The following is a 20,354-nucleotide window of genomic DNA, read 5'->3' on the forward strand; positions in this document are numbered from 1 at the left end:
CTGAAGGTCTGACTTTAAAAGGCTGAAATAAATGTTACGTGAAGGCATAAACTCAGTTTGTCTGCCCATTTCGTACAGTAGGTGACTTCTTTTAACCGTCAAATGTGGTTTGGTAAAAATATCATTGTTTTCTGTTAAAGCAGATCTGATGCTTCATATCTGATGAAAATCAACTGACAAACTGAATTGATTTAAAATTGTTTTATTTGCATATGTTCAGTCATACCAAGTAAAACACTATAGAAAATGTTACCTTTTGCTCAACTTTAACAACATTCTTAAATTTCATTAGTAGTGTTTGTGTAATTTCATAACTTCCTAACTAATATTTTAGAATCAGATTTAAAAAAATAAATTAATAAAATAAGTATCTGGCAGTCAGGATGAGATTAATAAAACAATCCATCCATTTTCTTCCACTTAACCAATTCAGGGTCTCAGTCATTATGTAATATGATAGTAAGGTTTCATGGATCAGTGTTGTTGACTGTATGCTCATAGACACATGACTGGTCCCCAGTATCAGTAGACGGGTTATGTCTGGTCCCCAGTAAAACAAAAATTCAGGTTTAAAATTTATTTGAGTGTTTGACTTTTCAAGTCATATTTAAGTTTAGATGAATTTATTATGAATTTAGGAGTGAAAATCATGTCTTTACACCCTTTGGAAAGGGTGGATCCCATCAGGCACCTGTCACTCATTGGACCCCACGATGTAGGAAAAACAGGTGTGTGTGTGTGTGTGTGTGTGTGTTGATACATATAAACAAAAAGCACCAAAGCCAGATGTTTTTATAAACCCTGAGTATAAGAACAGCTGTTGCAGCATCAGCAAAATTATTTAAAATATCTTTTCAAGTTTTCATGTCAGTTTCATCTCACTGTAAAGAAAATGTTCTGAAAAAAAAGTTCTGGTGATTTTTGATGGATGGAAAGCGACAGACTGTTGGTTCTGACCTGTATCCACAACACTGACCTCTGACTTTCAGTTCCACTTCCTTCTTCATCAGGATCTTCTTCTTGTTGTCGTACGCGGTGCAGGTGTAGGTGTTTGTATCCCAGTCTGTGGGGTATTTCAGGGTCAGACTGAGGTCTCCAGTTGTCAGCAAGTCTCTCCGCAGCTCTGTTCGGCCTCTGGAACTCTGGTCCTGTTCTTCAGGCCGGTCAGAGCCGTTCTCATACACGTGGACCTTCTTGGAAGTTTTGACCATCCACTCCACCTTTGTGTCTCTGGGCAGGTGAATTGTAGTTTTACAGAGCAGCTGGACAGACTCCACTTCTGAATCCACCTCCACCTGTGGGACTGAAAGGCAGAGGATCAGGATGAGTAGAAAGAACTGTGATAGAGTTTGAGCTTATTCATGGAATCATAATCTTATTGAAAATAAATGGAAAAACAAAAACATGGGCACTGATTTATGCACAGCTCTCTGAAACTCCACCACAGCATTTCATCATCGCCTTCATTGTTTTGTTTTTCAACCATTCTCTTGGACATCCTTCAGCCAGAGGCCAAAGAGATGACACTTTCTTCAAAAAAGACTTTGAATTGGATAGTTAGCTATAGATGATTTTCTCTGTATTTTTGTAGGTATTTTCCTTATAATATAAAGCGCACTGAGGCCACTGTTTTAATTTTTCCTATACAAATACAACTGAATTGAGTTTTATATTCTTTTGATAACTTCCATTGTAAACCTCTTAGCATTAAAATATAAAAAATGCAAAATAAATGGAGAACAATTTATAGTCAGTTTGACCTTTCAGACATCTTATACTGCAAATCAACTGTTTCCACTAAAATTTTTATTTTTGCACACAAGCTTCCTCACAGATCCCAAAGCAGATGTGGAGGTTATTTCCTAGACTGGTGGAACTTTATTTTTCATTTAGCCTGTTGTTTGCTGGGTTGTTACTTCTTCAAACCTCTGTTGGAATTATCAGCACATCCTTGATCTTTTTCTGCTTCTTTCACCTAGTTTTTTCTTTTTTATTGCTCTACAGGTTTTATGAAGGTGCAACCAAATGAAACAACCTCATGGGACGTGACGCCCACAGGATGGCGCAAAGCTAGCAGTTAGCGAGTCGAGCTGCGAAGAAAAACTTCAGCGAAGAAGTTTTTTCTGATGACGAGCAAGGTGAGCGAAAGACAAAAAAAGTGACGAAAGAGTGGTTGGAGGACAGACAGGGAGTGGACGGTTGCAGAGTCGCGCCTGGGACCTGACACCACTGGAAGAGGGGTGAGGCGGAGTCAGGAGACGATGAGTGACGTTTTGATCTTTGAAGGCAGCTTTTGGCATAATCTGAATGGAGAGTGGATCAGAAGGGCGAACACAAGTGGTGAGCTCTCAGGAGGATGAAGACGTGGTCTACAGTAGTGAAGAAAAAGGGAGGAGGAAGGAAGGATTCAGAAAGGTAACTGCATCTGGGAAACGGGCTGTTGAGCATGAGCAAGAAAGAAAATAATGATGGAAGATTTCAAAGTCATTCTGAAATTTAAAGCAGGGCAGGAAATACTGGGAATGAGTCCTATTAGTCTGACTAATGGATTAAAGACAGCGCTTGGGGACATAGACTTAGCCAAAGTTTTGTGAGATGGGAGTTTGCTCATTATTTGTCAAAACGCTGAACAAAAGAAAAAGGATCTAAAACTACAAGTGTTGTGTAAAAGAGAAGTACTGGTGAGTAATCCCATTGGAGAGAAAAGTGGAGTGAGAGGAAGGATTTCTGGGATTCCTGTGGGGAAAAATCTGTGGAATTCGAAAAAAGTAATTAGAGGAGGAGATGTTACAGGAATAACACAACTACAGGCTTTCAGGAATGGAGAGAAGGTGGACAGTACATTTGTTTTTTCTGGAATTTAAGGATAAAGTGCTCCCTGATAAAGTTATGATAGGCTATATGAGTTTTAATTTAGGAGTTTGTATGTTATAACTGTGCAGGAAGCCAGACTGCTACATACAGAGGGTGTGTCATGAGGAAACAGGCATCTGCTATTTAACAAATCAGAACAGATAAGAGTCATATATGCAGCACTGAAGATGGTAAACCGCAAAGAAAGGGTACAAAGTTCAAACCATGCAGGACGGAGAGCTACATATTTTAACCAACTCGTTATTAGTTTGGAGAAATTGATTCCATTAAGGGTATATATAATCAACTGTTCAGAGCAGGCAAAGACTAAAACTGAGAAAAGAAAGGCTGTTGTGAAAACAGCTGCAAAGTTTTTCAATGACGAAGATGTACCTAGGGGGGAAAAATCCATGCTGATCTCAGACATGGGGAAAACGCATCTGAAGGAATTTGAAAACAGAAAATTATAATCAATTCTTGATCACTGGAGAGGCAGGATCATTTGGTGTGGGGATTTTAATTCACATAGCACTTTATGGGGAAATCAGGACCACAGTAATGTGGGATTAATAGAAGAATTAATTGAGGATAAGGAGTTGTTAGTATTAAATACCGGATCAGGTCACGGTTGGCTCATTTGAGGGGGTAAGGAATCAGCAGTTGATCTTACACTGGTTTCATAATCTCTTGCTGGTATTTGCAGCTGGGAAGTATTCAAAGATAGCACAGCAGGCAGTGATCACTATCCAATTTTTATTAGCATAAGAGTAGACACAGAAGGAACAGAGAAACAGAGGAAGAGTGGAAATTCAAAAAGGCAAACTGGGATGAGTTTAGGGTGCTGAGTGAGGGTAGTTTGAAAAATCTGGATTAAACTACAGAACGAGGCTTTCAAAACATTAAAAAAAATATTATGTTTACATAATCTAATAAACTGCAAAAGGAAAAAAAGCAAAGGTTAAAAGAATCATTAAAAAAGCTAAGAGGGATTATTGGAGAAAATACTGTGAATCACTGAGTAAAAATATACCTTTGGACAGGGTTTGGTGTACCATTAAAATGTCTGGTAATTCAAAAGATAATCTGAATTATTAGCAAAAGTACAAAGTACAGAAAACCTTAGTAATAAAGAAAAAGAGCACAGGAAACACCATTACAGAGAAATATCTAAAAAGCCTTCAGGATGAAGAAGATTTAGATTACATAAGAATTAGATAAGGCCTTGAAGAAATCTAGAAAAACAACTCCTGGAAAAGATCGAATCTCTTGTTTCATGCTGAACAAGCTGATTAAGGCAAGTAAGAAAATACTGAGAATTATATTTTTAAAAAAAGGTATGGGACGAAGGAAAACTACCAAATACATGGAAAGAAACAATTGTTCCAATATGTACACCTGGGAAAGATCCTAGTTTAGCAGGAAGCTATAGAGCAGGGGTCCCCAATCCCCGGACTCTGGTCGAAATCCAGACCCCAAGAGGAATTTGTCTGCAAAGCATGTAGTTATATATTTTAATACTGACGGCTGCTGTGGCTGACCTTTGAACAGGCGCGGCGGGCAGCTATGTGGGTCTTTCTGGTCCACATTCCACGCCAGCTGGTGGCAGTATTGCACCACCAGCCACCAAAGAACAACCTATGCTGGCCCTTCACTGTAGAAAACATGCGTGTTGCTAAGTTACTAGCTTGGGAGCTTGCGCTTGCTGACAGTACATTGATGACTTGGTGGTGCACAGATGAGTGAGTAAAAGAAGATGGCTTTGTCAAAAATATGTAAAGTGGACTATGAAAATTGGACATTTAAAGATGAATGGACAAAATCCACTCACAGCTGACTAATGAACATTTGAATGCTTGATTAAGAATTGCATTGACCCCATTTTACCCAAAATTTGAAATACTAGCTGCAAATGTCCATGCAAATTTCTTCCACTGAAGTGAGAGCCAGCACTGATTTTGCAGTATGTTTTAAGTTACATTGGGTTGAGTTTGTCAAACATATTTACTGCACAGTTTAAAGGACTTCTTAATTTTCCTGAATGGAATGTCAGGTGAATTGTTTGCAACTAAATATTGTCCCAAAAAGTTGATTCTGTTCATCTGGACGTAGCGTTTTCACTCATGCAAGTGACTTCTTCAGTCTCAGCTGACTGCAGGTTTCCCCAACCTTATAAACAGTACATTTGCACAATGACTGAAACCAGCCCACTGAAGGAACAATGGGTGTGAGGTCAGTTCCTTGCTCATTAATATGCAAATTGTCATGACCATTGATCAACGACCACTGTTCACCACTATCCCATTGATCAAAGCCCACTGATCAATGGCCATGAGTACCATTCACAGAGAGTTGAGGAATGGCTGCAATCACAGAATTGTAAGATGGTGAAACATGTACCCTTAGGCCCCCCTCCTATGGCGTTACTTTTGTGCCACTATTCTAAACGCACGTAAAAACATTTTGAGCGCGCATAAAAAAATTTTTTGCAGGTGCAAGTGTTACATTTTAAGGAGAAATTTATTTTGAGCGAAGAAAAGCTAAATTTGAGTGAACAAAATTCATTGCTGCGTGCAAAAAATGTATTTCAGTGTTTGCTATTATCCACACACACACACACACACAATAGCAGCCCCCTCTTGCTCAGTTTTTACACTTGCGCTCGCTCGCAATGTGTTGCTTGCGTGCTCAACATTTCTGCCCGTGGGCGCTCAACTCTTTCTGTACACCGTTATAGTTGTGCCACAAAACCAGCCAATCACAGACTTGGATGCAAAAAAATCTGATTGGCTGTTTTGGTCTCCAATCAGCTCGAAATGACAAAATGCAATATCCCAGAATGCATTTCGTCCAAAACTCAAACGAGGCAGTGGCGGAGTTTGAAATATTACTCTTTCTGGATCATAAAATAAACTTTTAAGTTATTTTCAGAAAATGTTGCTGTGTAAACTTCAAATATCTGCTCGATTCATCAAGACATCATATATTTGCAAAAGTGCTCTAATGTTTTCTGAGATGCCTGTTACCCACCAGCTGACCGCATAGCTGGCCATTGGGCCAATGGTGTTTTTTCATTTTTATGTTTGTTTATTTTTGTAACGGTATAAACAATGAAAGGTGGGGGATTAGCCAATTGGTCATGATATACCTTATTGCGGTGAAAAGGAACGCTATTTGTCCTGTACTTAAGCTAGAATGGAAAAAAAGACACAAAGCTGGAGTTATTCTGTGTCTTTACACTGCACAGCTGCCTTTGGTCGAGCTCAGAGTTGGGCTTTGAGTATTTTGGATCAGTAGCACTGCTGTGTTTGTTGCATCATATTGCTGTAATTGTTTATATGCTTTATATATTCTGAGGTAAGTTGATCTATAGTGTTACATCATATTCTATAAGGATGTTATGTGTTTGTAGACTTTCTGCCCAGTTTGACCCATTTAGCAGAAGTCAGCCTGTTTAAGGCTCTGATATCTATTCTGTATGACTTAAAGCAGTTATGACATGGTCTGATTTTCTCACCCAATAAAGGAATATTTCATATATCAGTCTACTCTTCATTCTATCAGACACAGTTATCACAGCTCGTACATTTGCTTTTTACACATATATGTAAGCATTGAGTCAAGTTTAGTAATGCCAACATATTAAACGAACAATATTTGTCTCTTATGTATAATACATCTATATATACACTGTCAAAGATACTCGTCTTTGAGTGAAGATTTAAGGTGATAGGACATATAAATGACTGCAACTTGAATCTTTACTGAAGCTCAGTAAACTCCACACAGAGTTCAAGTTCACTGCTGTAATAACTAATAATGATTAATATGATAACTGTAATATTGGACTGTTAAGGCTGCAGACCCAGAATTGGGAAATGGTAAATGGCCTGTATTTGTAAAGCGCTTTACTCATCCAGTCACCCACCCATTCACACACACTGGTGATGGCAATCTACATTGTAGCCACAGCCACCCTGGGGCGCACTGGCAGAGGCTGCCGGACACTGGCGCCACCGGGCCCTCTGACCACCACCAGTAGGCAACGGGTGAAGTGTCTTGCCCAAGGACACAACGACCGAGACTGTCCAAGCCAGGGCTCGAACCTTCCGATTACAAGGCGAACTCCCAACTCTTGAGCCACGATGCCCCCCCCCCCCCCACACACACACACAGCCTATATGTCCCTCAGCCTCACTCTCTCCCCACTTTCCTGTCTACTCTCTGCACCTATATAATAAAGGCAAAAATGCCTCCAATAGAAATAGAAGTCCCACAGCAGCCTCGTGTTCTCCCAGCTAAGGAGAGTTTTTCATCACACTCATCATTTTCACTTCACAATAAAAGCCTCATATTTATGGCTGCTCCACCCTGACATTTGACAACATCCAAATGACTGGATCAAAGTGTTTGAACGATCTCAGCAGCTTTAAAACTATTGATATTTATACATTTACATTGATTTGGACTAAAAAAACTAAAAGCTTTCAGAGAATAAACTCCTACGTGACCTCTGACCTTTGACCTGTATCTACAGCACTGACCTCTGACTTTAAGCTCCACTTGTTTCTTCAGCAGGATGTTTCCCTCCCTGCTGTAGACGGTGCAGGTGTAGGTGTCCGTGTCTCTCTCTGTGGGGTATTTCAGGGTCAGACTGAGGTCTCCAGTTTTCAGCAGGTCTTCATTCATCTTCGTTCGGTCTCTGTAAACCTGGTCCTGTTCTTCAGGCTGGTCAGAGCTGTTCTTATACACGTGGACCTTCCTGTTAATGATGTCTTTCCACTCCACTTTAGCGTCTTCAGGCAGGTGAAGTGTGGTGTCGAAGGGCAGCTGGACAGACTCCACCCCTGAATCCACCTCCACCTGGGGGACTGAGAGGACAACAAAGCACAACATGAGCTTGGATGGAGACATTTGTGTTGACTCTAACAGGCTGAATGCTGCTGCTTCACTGGGAGCTCACTGTTAGATAGAAAGTGGTCAGTGTGAAGAGGAGACGCAGCAGAAAGATGAAGACTGACAGGAAGAAAGCAGTGAACAGACTGTTGGAGCTGCTGTTAGTGGGACAGGACTTTATTCAGTCTCTGAGGACCAGATTTGACTTGATGAAGCAGAGAAACACAGTCTGAGTGTTTCTGTCACACTCACTTCATCACACAGCTCAGTTTGACAACATTTGGAAGAATTTGATAGAAGCGTTCCTTTAGTAAAAGCACCAAGAAAACACCATGAAAACACCTCACTACACACAAAACTGCAGTACTGGCAAATTGTACATAAAGTATGAAAAGTCAAAGTACTTATTGTGCAGAAAAATGTTCCCATCAGTGTCTATGGATCAATATTACTGCTGCACATGTTTAAGGCTGAGCTCATTTCAAATCCTTTCTATTGTGTTGAATCTGCAGTAATGCATCATATTCTATAAAATCATATGTTTGTAGTGGCTGTCCTGTGAGGACCACGTATCTCTAAATAAACAGCTGTTAATGAGCTCACAAACACAGGCCTACAGCTGGATTTGAAAAAGTCCATTCAACAGAAAATCAACAATCACAGCTGGATTCAAAGGCTTGAGCTCTGTGTGACATGGTTACCTGTCAGTATCTACAGGGGGATTCAAATATGAAGGAAACATGAAGGTGGTGCATTAGAAAAACTGCTGCTTTCAAGTGCAGAGCAACAAACTATTTGAACTGATCCAACTTTATTAACACAGACTAGTGATGGTAAATTTGATTCTTTTTACTGAATCAGGTTTTAATGAGTCACTCACCAAAGTGAATCGGGTTTTTTGAGTCATTTGATTCACTGAGTCAGTTGACCAGAGAGTGCACAAAATTTACATTTTCACTCAAACTTAATTTGTTTCTCTTTTCATGTAAATCTCACTGCTAGGATGAATGATTCTAAAAAAAACAACTATTTTATAGAGCAAAAACATTTCTAAAATTAAGCAATTTCCTATCAAAATTGCTTAATAAACATTTATTTTGTTTATTTTTATTTTATTAGTATTTTCCTTAAATGTGTTAAATATATATTTTCTCATCTAAATGTCCACTGAGCTGTGAGCCAGGGGGCGGTAATGCGCCTTAACATTGGTTGCCAACCAAGAAGAAGAAGAAGCTGTGAGCCAGGAGGGAGGGGGTGAGCGAGTCCTGAGTGATTTGCTTACACTTACGATTCAACACAGGAAGGGAGGGGGTGAGTAGCTCAAATGTGTTGTTAACATGTTAGCAGAGCGATGCTACTGTGAACCGAGGAGCTATTTTCTTGATGTGAGCTTCTACTCAGGGTTTTTTCTTCCAGTTCAGAGCAGAAATGCTTTTGTTAAGAAACTGGCTGTTATTTCCCCCCCCCCCCCCGCAATTTTAATTATAAGCTAGATATATTTCTACTAAGCGAATTAGTTTGCTAACAGAAACAGGGATGAGTCAGTTGGGCTTGTGAATCATGATTCACGAGTCAGTAAAGTGATTCTCGAGTATTGAACGATATGTTGACGAATCGAACATCACTAACAGAGACAAAGATTTGTGGATCAGCTGCTGTTTGCTGCTAAAGATATAATCCAGCTGATGTGGGAGAACTACATGTGACACTTTGATGCAGCCATGAATCTTTCTGTGCGCATGCGCCAACCAGCGTGCAGCCGGTTACAGTCGCTCCTGCTTTTTCTCTTAGTTTAGCTCTTTTTTCTTAAGTATTCTTTTTTTTTCTGACTTGTATTTTCATCCGTTTATTATCTTTTACTCAATCATGTGGATTGAGAGAGTTTTTGTTCTTCTGGTGGCCGTGGAACTGTTACTTTTATCAAGGAACGGGACCGCGGCACATCTCCTACACTCACGGACTGTTTACTCCAGAGATCAGCTGATCGCCCTGATGCCGGCCGACTCGCTGGCCAGGCCCGCAGAAGTACCAGCTGAAATTTGGAGGAAAACACATCGGGGATGCAGAGGTCAAGGACAGAAGAGAAGAAAGAAGGAGACGGTTAGACAGCGGAGGCTCGAAGCGAGGAGGAGGTATAAACCGTGTCTGCCGTCTATCGTAATGGGAAATGTGCGATCGTTGGCAAATAAAATCGACGAGCTCTCAGCACTGGTACGGAGTCAGAGGGAATACCGAGAGTGTAGCCTGATGTGTTTCACCGAATCATGGATGCACCAGGACATTCCCGACGAGAATGCTTCCGTGGAAGGCTTCCACACTGTTCGGGCGGACAGGGACAGCATCGCTAGCGGTAAGCGGAAAGGAGGTGGGCTTGCTGTTTTAGTTAACAACCGGTGGTGTAACCCTGCCAACATAACAATCAAAGAAAAGATTTGTTGCCCGGACATTGAACTGTGTGCTGTTGGACTCAGGCCGTATTATTTACCCAGGGAATTCTCTCACGTCATCTTGGTGGCTGTTTATGTTCCTCCCTCTGCTAACCCCACAGCTGCATGTGACACTATCCACTCTGCCATAGCCCGGTTACAGACTCAGCACCCGAGTGCCTTTATTGTGATCTCGGGTGACTTCAACCATGTATCACTGGACAATACACTAACAACATTCAGACAATATGTGGACTGTCCCACCAGGGGAGAGAAAATTTTAGACTTACTGTATGCTAACGTCAAGGATGCATACAGCTCCTCCTCCCTCCCCCCACTTGGTAGGTCAGATCATAACCTGATTCACCTCACCCCCCGCTATGTGCCAATTGTGAGGAGGGAACCTGTGACCACGAGGACTGTTAGGAGGTGGTCAGAGGAGGCCTTAGCAGAACTACAGGGCTGTTTCGAGGTGACCAACTGGGAAACACTCTGTGAGCCTCACGCCGAAGACATCAATGGGCTTACTGAGTGTATCACAGACTACATAACTTTCTGCACCGACTCCATTGTTCCAGCTCAGACTGTTCATTGTTACCCAAATAACAAGCCGTGGGTGACTAAGGACATCAAAGCCCTCCTCAACGACAAGAAGAGGGCTTTCAGAGGGGGCAATAAAGAGGAGGTGAGGAAGGTCCAGGTGTTACTAAAGGACAAGATCAGAGAGGCTAAGGACAATTACAGGAGGAAGCTGGAGTGGAAACTCCAGCAGAACAGCATGAGAGAGGTGTGGAGGGGCATGAAGACCATCACTGGATTCAGGCCAACCAACAGCAGGGGAGCTGAGGGAGGTGAGAACAGAGCTAACGAGTTGAATCTGTTTTTCAATAGATTCGACACCACAGTGTCTGCTCACACCCCCACAACCTCACCTGTAGTCAGCCTGGAATCCAGAGCCACTCCACTGTGCCAGCCTCTCTCTTCACATGGCGCTGTTGCCTCCTGTGAGATTCCTGACACCCCTCCCCCACCCATCACCTTCACTCAATACCAGGTTGAGATGCAAATGAGGAGACTTCACTCAGGCAAGTCTGCTGGACCAGACGGAGTGAGTCCCCTCGTCCTCAAGACCTGTGCCCCCCAGCTGTGTGGAGTCTTTCATAAACTGTTTATGCTGAGTCTGAGTCTGCAGAGGGTACCAGTGATGTGGAAGACATCATGCCTCGTCCCTGTACCAAAGACGCCACGTCCCAGTGGCCCCCAGGATTACAGGCCCGTGGCACTGACCTCCCACATCATGAAGACCCTGGAAAGGCTCATCCTGGACCAGCTGCGACCCATAGTAAGACCACACCTGGATCCCCTTCACTTCGCTTATCAGCCTCGTCTCGGAACTGAGGACGCCATCATCTACCTGCTCAATTGTGTCTACACCCATCTGGACCAGCCGGCGAGCACTGTGAGGGTCATGTTTTTTGACTTTTCTAGTGCTTTCAATACCATCAGGCCGACCCTCCTGGGTGATAAGTTAGCAGCGATGCAGGTGGATGCTTCTCTGGTGTCCTGGATTGTTGATTACCTGACAGGAAGACCACAATATGTGCGTCTCCCACAGTGTGTGTCTGACAAGGTGATCAGCAACACAGGGGCACCACAGGGGACTGTCCTCTCCCCCTTCCTCTTCACCCTCTACACCACAGACTTCAGCCACTGCACAGAGACCTCCATCTTCAGAAGTTTTCTGATGACTCTGCGGTGGTTGGATGCATCAGCAGGGATGATGAGACAGAGTACCGGGCTGTGGTCGACTCCTTTGTCACGTGGTGTGAGCAGAATCATCTGCAGCTCAACGTGGCAAAGACCAAGGAACTGATCGTGGACTTCAGGAAGACCAGGAAACACTTGACCCCTGTTTCAATCCAGGGGGTCAGTGTTGACATTGTGGAGGACTATAAATACCTTGGAGTACACATTGACAATAAACTGGACTAGGCTAAAAACACCACAGCACTTTACAGGAAGGGCCAGAGTCGTCTCTATTTTTTGAGGCAACTGAGGTCCTTCAACATCTGCCAGAAAATGCTCAGGATGTTCTATGAGTCTGTTGTGGCCAGTGCGATCCTCTATGCTGTTGCATGCTGGGGGAGCAGGCTGAGGGTCGCAGATGCCAACAGACTTAATAAACTAATCCTTAAGGCCAGTAATGTTGTGGGGATGGAGCTGGACTCCCTCAAGGTGGTGTCGGAGAGGCGGATGTTGTCCAAGATAAAGACAATGTTGGATAACACCTCCCACCCACTCCATGACATGATGGTCAGTCACAGGAGCACGTTCAGTGAGAGACTGAGATTACCGAAAAGCACCACTGAACGACACAGGAACTCATTCCTGCCTGTGGCTCCCTGTACAACGCATCCACTTAACACACTGGTTACTGCTACAACTACACGTTTCTTTTCCAGCTATTTATTTATGAGTGACTTATGTATGTATATATATGTATATATTGTACTATTCTTAGTTAGCATATTGTCTGTCTTGTCTTAATGTTGGTTTATAATGGAGCACTGTAACAAAAAATAATTTCCCCCAGGGATTAATAAAGTATTCTGATTCTGATTCTGATTCTGAATCTGACTGATTTCTTTCCATTTTCAAAGGTTGATGCATCAGTTAAAGTCCTTAAAAAGCTCAGAAATAAAGAGAAAGGTTGGTTAAAGCAAAGAGAGGCACTGGCAGCATTGAAGACACTAAACAAGAGAAACAGATCAGAGAACATCAGACTGAATAAGTGGAATAAAGTGAAACAGAGAACTAACGCTCCCTAAGAATGGAGCTGTCAGAGGAAGAGAGCAGCAAACTGAAAGTCTCTGTTAGCTGCAGAGCTCTGAAACTTCACACAGCTTTGGATGATAACATGGAGAAAGGATGTGGAGATTTTCACACTTCTGCTAGAAATCATCTTCTAGTTATTGTGACTCAGATATGACTGATTATAGATGAGGACCAAAGAAGGTTTTACTGAGATTTGAGCTGACTTAGCTTAGCCTGTGTTTTAGCCACTTGCTAAACAAACACATGTTCAGAAACTAGAAGATGTTACCTTTCAGATGAAGTCTCACACATGAACTTTGCTCCTACAGTTCATCTGCTGAAGCTTTAAAGTTTGGGTGGAAATCAAATAAAAATCAAAACAGCCACAAACATCAGACATGCTAACACTGTAACATTATTGGATGGAGCCCACTGAGACTGAACCACCATCATGAGTCTGACCTCTGACCTTTGACCTGTATCTACAGCACTGACCTCTGACTTCCAGTTCCACTTGTTTCTCCATCAGGATGTTTCCCTCCCTGCTGTAGACGGTGCAGGTGTAGGTGGAGTTGTCTCCATCTGTGGGGTGTTTCAGGGTTAGACTGAGGTCTCCAGGTTCCAGTAAGTTTCTCTTCAAGTTTGTTCGGCCTTTATAACGCTGGTCCTGTTCTTCAGGCTGGTCAGAGCCGTTCTCATACACGTGGACCTTCCTGTCGTCTTCATCCTTCCACTCCACTTTAGCATCTTTAGGCAGACAAACTGTGGTTTTGCAGATCAGCTGGACAGACTCCACCCCTGAATCCACCCCCACCCAGCGGACTGAGAGGACAACAAAGCACAACATGAGCTGTAGTGAAGGTTACTAATGTTCTCCTTATGACCTGTTACAGAGGACTTATGTCTGTGCTTGTCCTGTTAGACCTCAGTGTAGACCACAACATTTTACTACAAAGAATAGAACATTATTAAAGAAAAAAAAACACACCAGAGTGGTTTAAATGTTTAGATTCCAGTTTTTGGTTGTTTTTTTCACACATAAAAATTAGTAATGAAGTTCCACTGAGTTTTGTGCTCAGTTATGTTTACAAGCTTCTCTTAGGTAATTATTTTAGAAAACACAATAAACAATTTCATTAAGTTAAATCAGTTACAGGCATGTCTTAAAGACATAAAGGCCTGGGTGACCTCTAATTTCCTAATTTTAAATTCATCACATGGATCCTGGATCTGTATACAACTATAACTAACACACGCATATTGGTGTTTTTTCACATGATATTAGTGAGCACTGTGTGACTGCTGCAGTCAGACAACCGAAGCTCTCAAAATCAAGGTTTTAAATGAGATTTTAAGAATTTCTTTGAACAGACTGGCTGATGTTTAGACAGCTCAGAAACCGCCAAGCTTTTGCTTTAAAAAGAATTGTGTACTTTTCTGAAAAATGTGACATTTTAAACTGCTTTATATGTTTTGTTTCTTCAGGGTCTATATTTGAATCTTTAAATCAGAGTTCAAACAGCTTAATGAACAGGAGGCTCTATCTGTAGCCACGTAAACTCAGTCTGTGGTTCAAGCCTTCAGCTCTTCTCCTCTGAGTCTCCTGGAGGTCCACAAGACCTTAAATCTGTTGGATCCAAATAAATCTGCAGGATCAGATCAACTTGACCCTGATTTATTTTTTTTTACCTGATTGCAGATGTTATAGCAGAAACACAAGCTTATATTTTTAATTTTATCCTTTGAACAGTGAGATCGCTGAAATATGGAAATCTGTCCATGCCCACCCTTTGATGAAAAGAGTCGATCCTTCAGGTCATAATAACTACAGGCCCATATCTAAATAATGTGCATTTAGTAAAAGGTAACAAAAAAAACTTATTAGTGAACAACTTAAAGAATTTTGGGAAAAATTTAACTCTTTCCCAACATCAGTCAGGATTCAGAAAACAACATGGCACAATAACTGCTGCTGTTTAAGTGGTGAAGAACATCATTGATAAGCTGCTCTTTTTCTCGACTTATTGAAGATTTTACACACAGTGTGTCCTGTCATTTTAGTCAACAGACTAAACAATATTGGTCTATCTGTAAATGCTGCAAGTTTGTTTTTTTTAACTCATCAGCTAGAGCACAGTGTCCGTATTGCTTTATATTTTCTCTATAAACAAATAAACTCTGTGATAATTTTTATCTCCTTCAGTCTTACAAACACTTGAATTTCTGAAGTCTGTCTTTGATGTTGTTCAGTCCCATTTAACTCTGTTTATGTTGGTGTTAAATGCAGAGAAATCCAAGTTCATGTTATTCTCAAATGACAGAGTTGTTATCTACGTTTCCTAAGATCAAAACCATTCAAGGGACTGAAAATGAAATGGTCACATCTTATAAGTATCTAGGTATCATTATAGATCAGAATTGGTCATTTAAAGCTCAAATTGAAAGGCTTGTGTCCAAGCTGAAATTTTAACTAAGTTTCCATTTTCGGATGGATTAGAGTGATCTGCTTTTATAAAGCACCCGTCCTGTACCTAAAGGGGTTGGATACTGTCCATTATTTTGCTTTATGTTTTATTGCTGGATAGACTGTTCTCTGTATGCCAATGCTAAATGTCCATCTCTGTATGTCTACAGATTTTCCGTTTAAGTCATTTTTAAAGAAATAAGAGAACAGCTCTTTTAGTCAGTGTGACGCTCTTGTAATGATCTGTTATTTCACATGAATCACATGTTTGTGTTCACTTGTCTGTGTGGAATATTGTATTTGTTTCTTTACTTGTTATTTTGCTGTGTGTTGTATTTGTTGTAACTTCTACTGCCCTCTGCTGGTCTCTCTCAGAAAGAGAGTTTAATCTCAATGAGACTTTTACCTGGATAAATAAAGTACACATGCAGCCTCTGTGTCAGATCAATGCAGTGAAGCACACACACTGTTTAGTAAAGTCATGTTGTGGAGCTGTTTCACTGATCAATGACTGAGTCTGAAGGAGGTTTTCTGACTTCTGGAACAAACCTGGAAGTTTCTCTTCAGCTCTCTGTATCAGCTGTTTGTAACTCTCAACTCTTTCAGCTCCTGGAACAAGTTTGTGTGAGCCACAGTCAAGGAGCCACCAGAGGACACCTGCTAACCATCGGCATTATGGGTAGTGTAGGAGGAGACACTCACCTGACATGAAATAGTGCCGGAAATAAAATAAAAGACCTCCAGAAACCCCAAGAACAACCAGGAGAACCAGGAGAGCTGTGGCCCAAGATGGAAACTGTTCTGTGGAGAAACACAAAGAAGACCTCTGACCAAATGAAATGAATGGATTTAATAAATAGGCCTATACTTCAATCAAAGAGCCAACATGGTTATTCTGACAGTGTTAAAATAATAAAGTTTTATCTGAGTGATTTCAGATGTGTCTACAGCAGATGTTTGTTGCTGACCTTTGACCCGTAGCTGTATATCACTCCTACTCATTTTATGTCCATGTTCTCTAACGGAGCAGGTGTAGGTGGCGCTGTCAGACAGTTGGAGGTTGGTCAGGGTCAGGCTGAGGTCTCCAGTTTCCAGAGCATCAGTCTTCATGGATGTTCGGCCGCTGTAAAGCTGGTTTTGATCTTTCAGTTCGTCTCCTTGAAGCTGACGCTGATGGATGGTTGGAGGACTGAGGTCGGAGCGACTCCACACCACTGAGGCATTTCTTAGGTTGAAAGTGTCAAACTCACAGGGCAGCACTACAAATGATGCCCCCTTATATGACTCCACAGCTGAGGCATGCTGGGAAACTGAGGACACACAGACAGAGACTCCATGAGTCACTTTGAGGTAAAGATCAAGTTTAGACACATTTACAGAAACCAGGAGACAGAACGACAGAAACATTCAACATTTTAACAACTCACAGATAAAAAAGGAAGAGGCAGGAAGTCCAGAGTCTAATAATAATGTTAATGATCCAACAGCAACAATCAATGATTGATCACTGTGATCAGAGCTGTTTCTGTGCGGTGGGAAACAAACTTGAGAGAGATTTCTGGAAATATTTCTGCTGTTCATGTGTAGGATCAACTGAGAAGCAGCAGACTTTTCAACGTTTGAAAAACGGGAAGTTTGAAGTTGCTCTAAAGATGAGCTCAGACAGGATCCAGGAGGTCTTATTACCTGGAATAAAACCCTGTGGTTGTTCATCTTTCTCCCAGTTCCTCTCAGCTCTTCTGCTTTGTGTTTTTATATCTCTGCTGTGATCACTGAGACATGGAGGACATTATATTTCTGATGTTTCACCTTCAAAGGGGCGATGTCATCAAGGACAGATTTCCATGTACATACTGAAATGATCTAAGAGTCCCTGAGATCAGGGCTATGAGGGCAGAGACAGCTAAGAAGCTGCTGCTGATTTTGAGTTTAGACGCTGAGATGGATGCAGGTTTGTGAGCAGGAAACAGAAGCAGGGATGGAAGATAAGATCCTCGTGACCACAGACAAGAACATCAAGCATTTCAACATTACTCAGAGAGATGCCAGAGAGCAGCACACGCTCAGATCACTGCAGAGTTTCACCTGCAGATAAAAATGTTTGGTGTCCACCAAAGGAAAATCAGCAGGACTGTGATTTTACAGCATTTTTATAAGTGCACTTTCATTTAAGCTTAAACACATTTGAGTTTGTCAAAGAGCCAAAATAACAGGAACACAACCAGACTGGTGTAAATTCAGCTCACACAGACTCTTTGTGTTCACTACATGCAGACCAGCTGTGCTCATGTATGCAGTTACAGCTCATTTAGAGGCAGGAATATCCTGCTATGTCCCTGTTAGGACCTGCTTCTTTGACTGCTCACCACTCAAACAGCTTCATGAAATTAGCAGTAAGAGCAGATGTGGATCCACAGCAAACATGTATGTTGGTCAGAATCAATGAAAGAAGCTCAGAAAGCTCTTCAGTAAAACCAGTGTTAGAAATGAAACACACAGCAATTATAAGGACTCCCATCAGGCACAGGGAGGCACGTCCCCCTAACTACTCATGCTGATTAACACAACACACACGTTACATGCACTTCTCTCCACGACCACTAGATGTCTCCACACTCTGTGCTGACTCCAATGATCAGAGCTGCTGAGCCTGTTTGCAGACAGAGGAGGAGCTCCTGGTGATCCGTGTGGGACTAAAAAGCTCTGATAACGTCCATCCAGCAGCTGATAACAGGGACATTTGGTGCCATGTCAGAGCTGCACAGTCAATCATCAGTTTGGCTCTTTAGTTTGAAGAGTTCAAAGCAGCAGCAGAGAATCTAAAGTGTGTCACACAGCACCAAGTTTCCTTTGGTCACATATGAAATGTGAGTCAGAGCTTCAGCTACACAACAACACACACAGCAGCTGATTGTAACATGAGCTCATCTGAAAGCCACCAAGAAGAATCCAGTGATTTGAAAGTTGCTGCTTTGGATTGTTAGTTTGATCTGAATCAGAATCCAGTGTTTGATGGAAATCTCCTCCTGCTGCACTTCAACACATTAAAGAGAGAGAGATGAAAGAAAAGCTGATGATGAGAGCAGAGAGAGGAAGGTGTACTTACCGTGCAGGAGGATCACAAACACCACAAACATCTTCATGTTCCTGTCAAACTCAGAGACTCTTTAAAAGCCCTTCAGGACATCAGCTCACAGCAGCTTCACTTTCCTCTGCTGATCATCTACTGACACTCTCACACTGCTCACACTGTCACAGCTCAGAGTTCAGCTTCACACTTTGTTAAAGCACATCTGTGGAATGAAGTCCGGCCGGCCACAGATCACTTCTGAGACAGCAACACCCAGAAAGCTCAAAGTCCTGTCACATGACCATCATTTACAACCAGCCCAGAGCAACTTTATGAATCGAGCACAATAAAACTGAAACATGAAGCTTTGGTGCTTCAGTGAGTTTATGTTAGCATGGATGCTACACACTGCACACACACACCAACATGAAGCTTGTGGTGGTAATGTGTTGATTTCAGCCTGAGCCAGAACCTTTTTATGACATGTCACAGACTCCTGTGAGTTTTTGTGGAAACACTGATCACACCTTTGACCTCCACCAACACAAACAGCTGCACTAAGAAACAAACAGCGCCTGATATATATGGATGTGATTAATCTGAGAGACCATTTTTGTTTCAAAGACCAACAAAACTCACTGAAACTGTGTGTTTGCACAAAGGCTGAAATGTACATGTGTGTTATTATTTCAGATTCATGCACTGAGCTCTAAATCTGTCATTAAAGTGTTCACATGTAAACCAGGCTGTTTGTATCACTGCACACTTTACTCAGAAACACATGCAGACATGTTCTTCTGCAAATAAAAGAAGGAAACAGAAGTGGTGCTTTATGTTGATCTCAGCTCTACAATCAGGAACAACAGAGAAATAAAGGACAAATGAGGGAGATGAAATGATTAACTACACATGAAATATAACACTGAACTCTGAACTCTGGACTTCAGATCAGAAACAGGTGGAGGTTTTATGACGGTCAGAGAAATCAGACTAAAGTAAAACATTAAACAACAAAACAGCAGCAAATTAACAAGACAAGAAATAACTAAACAGGATACGGAAGCACACTGAGGAGGCAGCACCACAATAAACTCACAACACAAACGGAAACAAGTTACATGAAATAAACCCGAGACAGGAACACAATGAAAAAGTCAGTGAAACAGTGAAGCAGCGATAAACAGAAACACCATTCAGTAATAATCAATCTCAGAAACACAACAACCAATCCCACTGACCACCACAGACACACAACTGTCTCATTCTAGATTACAATCAGAGCTGAGTTTGTAAAGGTTTCTGCCTTTGTTCAGCAAGAACTGACTTTTATTCATAAAAGTTACAGAAATAAACAAAACTCATTAGAATTTAGAGTTTAACAAATCAGCTGTTCAATGATTCAACTCCAAAGATGCCACAGAGCAGGACATCACCCCTGCAGACACAGGTGGAGACGCAGCAGGTGGAAAATTGTGAGTGAGCAGGCTGAGGTGGTGTTTAGTCTCTAACATGTTGTCATGTTTCCATTCGTCCTCCTCAGTGAGCTGCACTCAGTGATGACAAACTCAGCCCTGAGTTTTTGGAGCTTTTCTACATTTATAAGAAAAAATGTGAACTCTCACATTTATAAAAGGATTCAGAGCTTTTGCACAAACACCTGAAACTGAGCTCAGGTGCCTCCCATTTTTCTGGATGCTCGCTGACATGTTTCTGTGCCCTGATTGGATAAAAGTTGTCATGAGTCATGAGAACAGAACACGCAGCAGAAACTGTAACTAAACAATGGACAAATAACACAGTTAAAATGTCTGAGCGCCACAGCTGTGCTGACCGC

At 41.8% G+C, this 20,354-nt stretch overlaps 2 protein-coding genes across 2 annotated transcripts in view; one reads left to right on the plus strand and one right to left on the minus strand.

The window, feature by feature from the left end:
• Positions 1 to 18,750, minus strand: part of LOC146389516 (uncharacterized) — a 79,948-nt gene extending 61,198 nt beyond the window's left edge. Inside the window, exons 1-6 of the mRNA XM_084910501.1 lie at positions 18,557 to 18,750; positions 16,415 to 16,760; positions 16,153 to 16,274; positions 13,482 to 13,808; positions 7,395 to 7,721; positions 977 to 1,303 (exon numbers count right to left, since the gene is read on the minus strand). Of these exons, the coding sequence (XP_084766627.1) occupies positions 977 to 1,303; positions 7,395 to 7,721; positions 13,482 to 13,808; positions 16,153 to 16,274; positions 16,415 to 16,760; positions 18,557 to 18,593 (1,486 nt within the window). The 5' untranslated portion in view covers positions 18,594 to 18,750. The remainder of the gene's footprint in view (positions 1 to 976; positions 1,304 to 7,394; positions 7,722 to 13,481; positions 13,809 to 16,152; positions 16,275 to 16,414; positions 16,761 to 18,556) is intronic.
• Positions 9,739 to 12,837, plus strand: LOC146389518 (uncharacterized). Its single transcript, XM_084909202.1, has 2 exons — positions 9,739 to 11,596; positions 12,833 to 12,837. The coding sequence occupies exons 1-2, from the start codon at positions 9,739 to 9,741 to the stop codon at positions 12,835 to 12,837; spliced, it is 1,863 nt and encodes a 620-aa protein (XP_084765328.1).
• Positions 18,751 to 20,354: the final 1,604 nt, after the last annotated feature.

The sequence above is a fragment of the Perissodus microlepis genome, chromosome 3, assembly GCF_051167445.1.
Source record: "Perissodus microlepis isolate ML-2025 ecotype Zambia chromosome 3, ASM5116744v1, whole genome shotgun sequence".
NCBI lineage: Eukaryota > Metazoa > Chordata > Actinopteri > Cichliformes > Cichlidae > Perissodus > Perissodus microlepis.

Excerpts from the sequence above, each read along its gene's own strand:
- LOC146389518 (XM_084909202.1), top strand. The coding sequence starts at position 9,739 with ATGCCGGCCGACTCGCTGGCCAGGCCCGCAGAAGTACCAGCTGAAATT.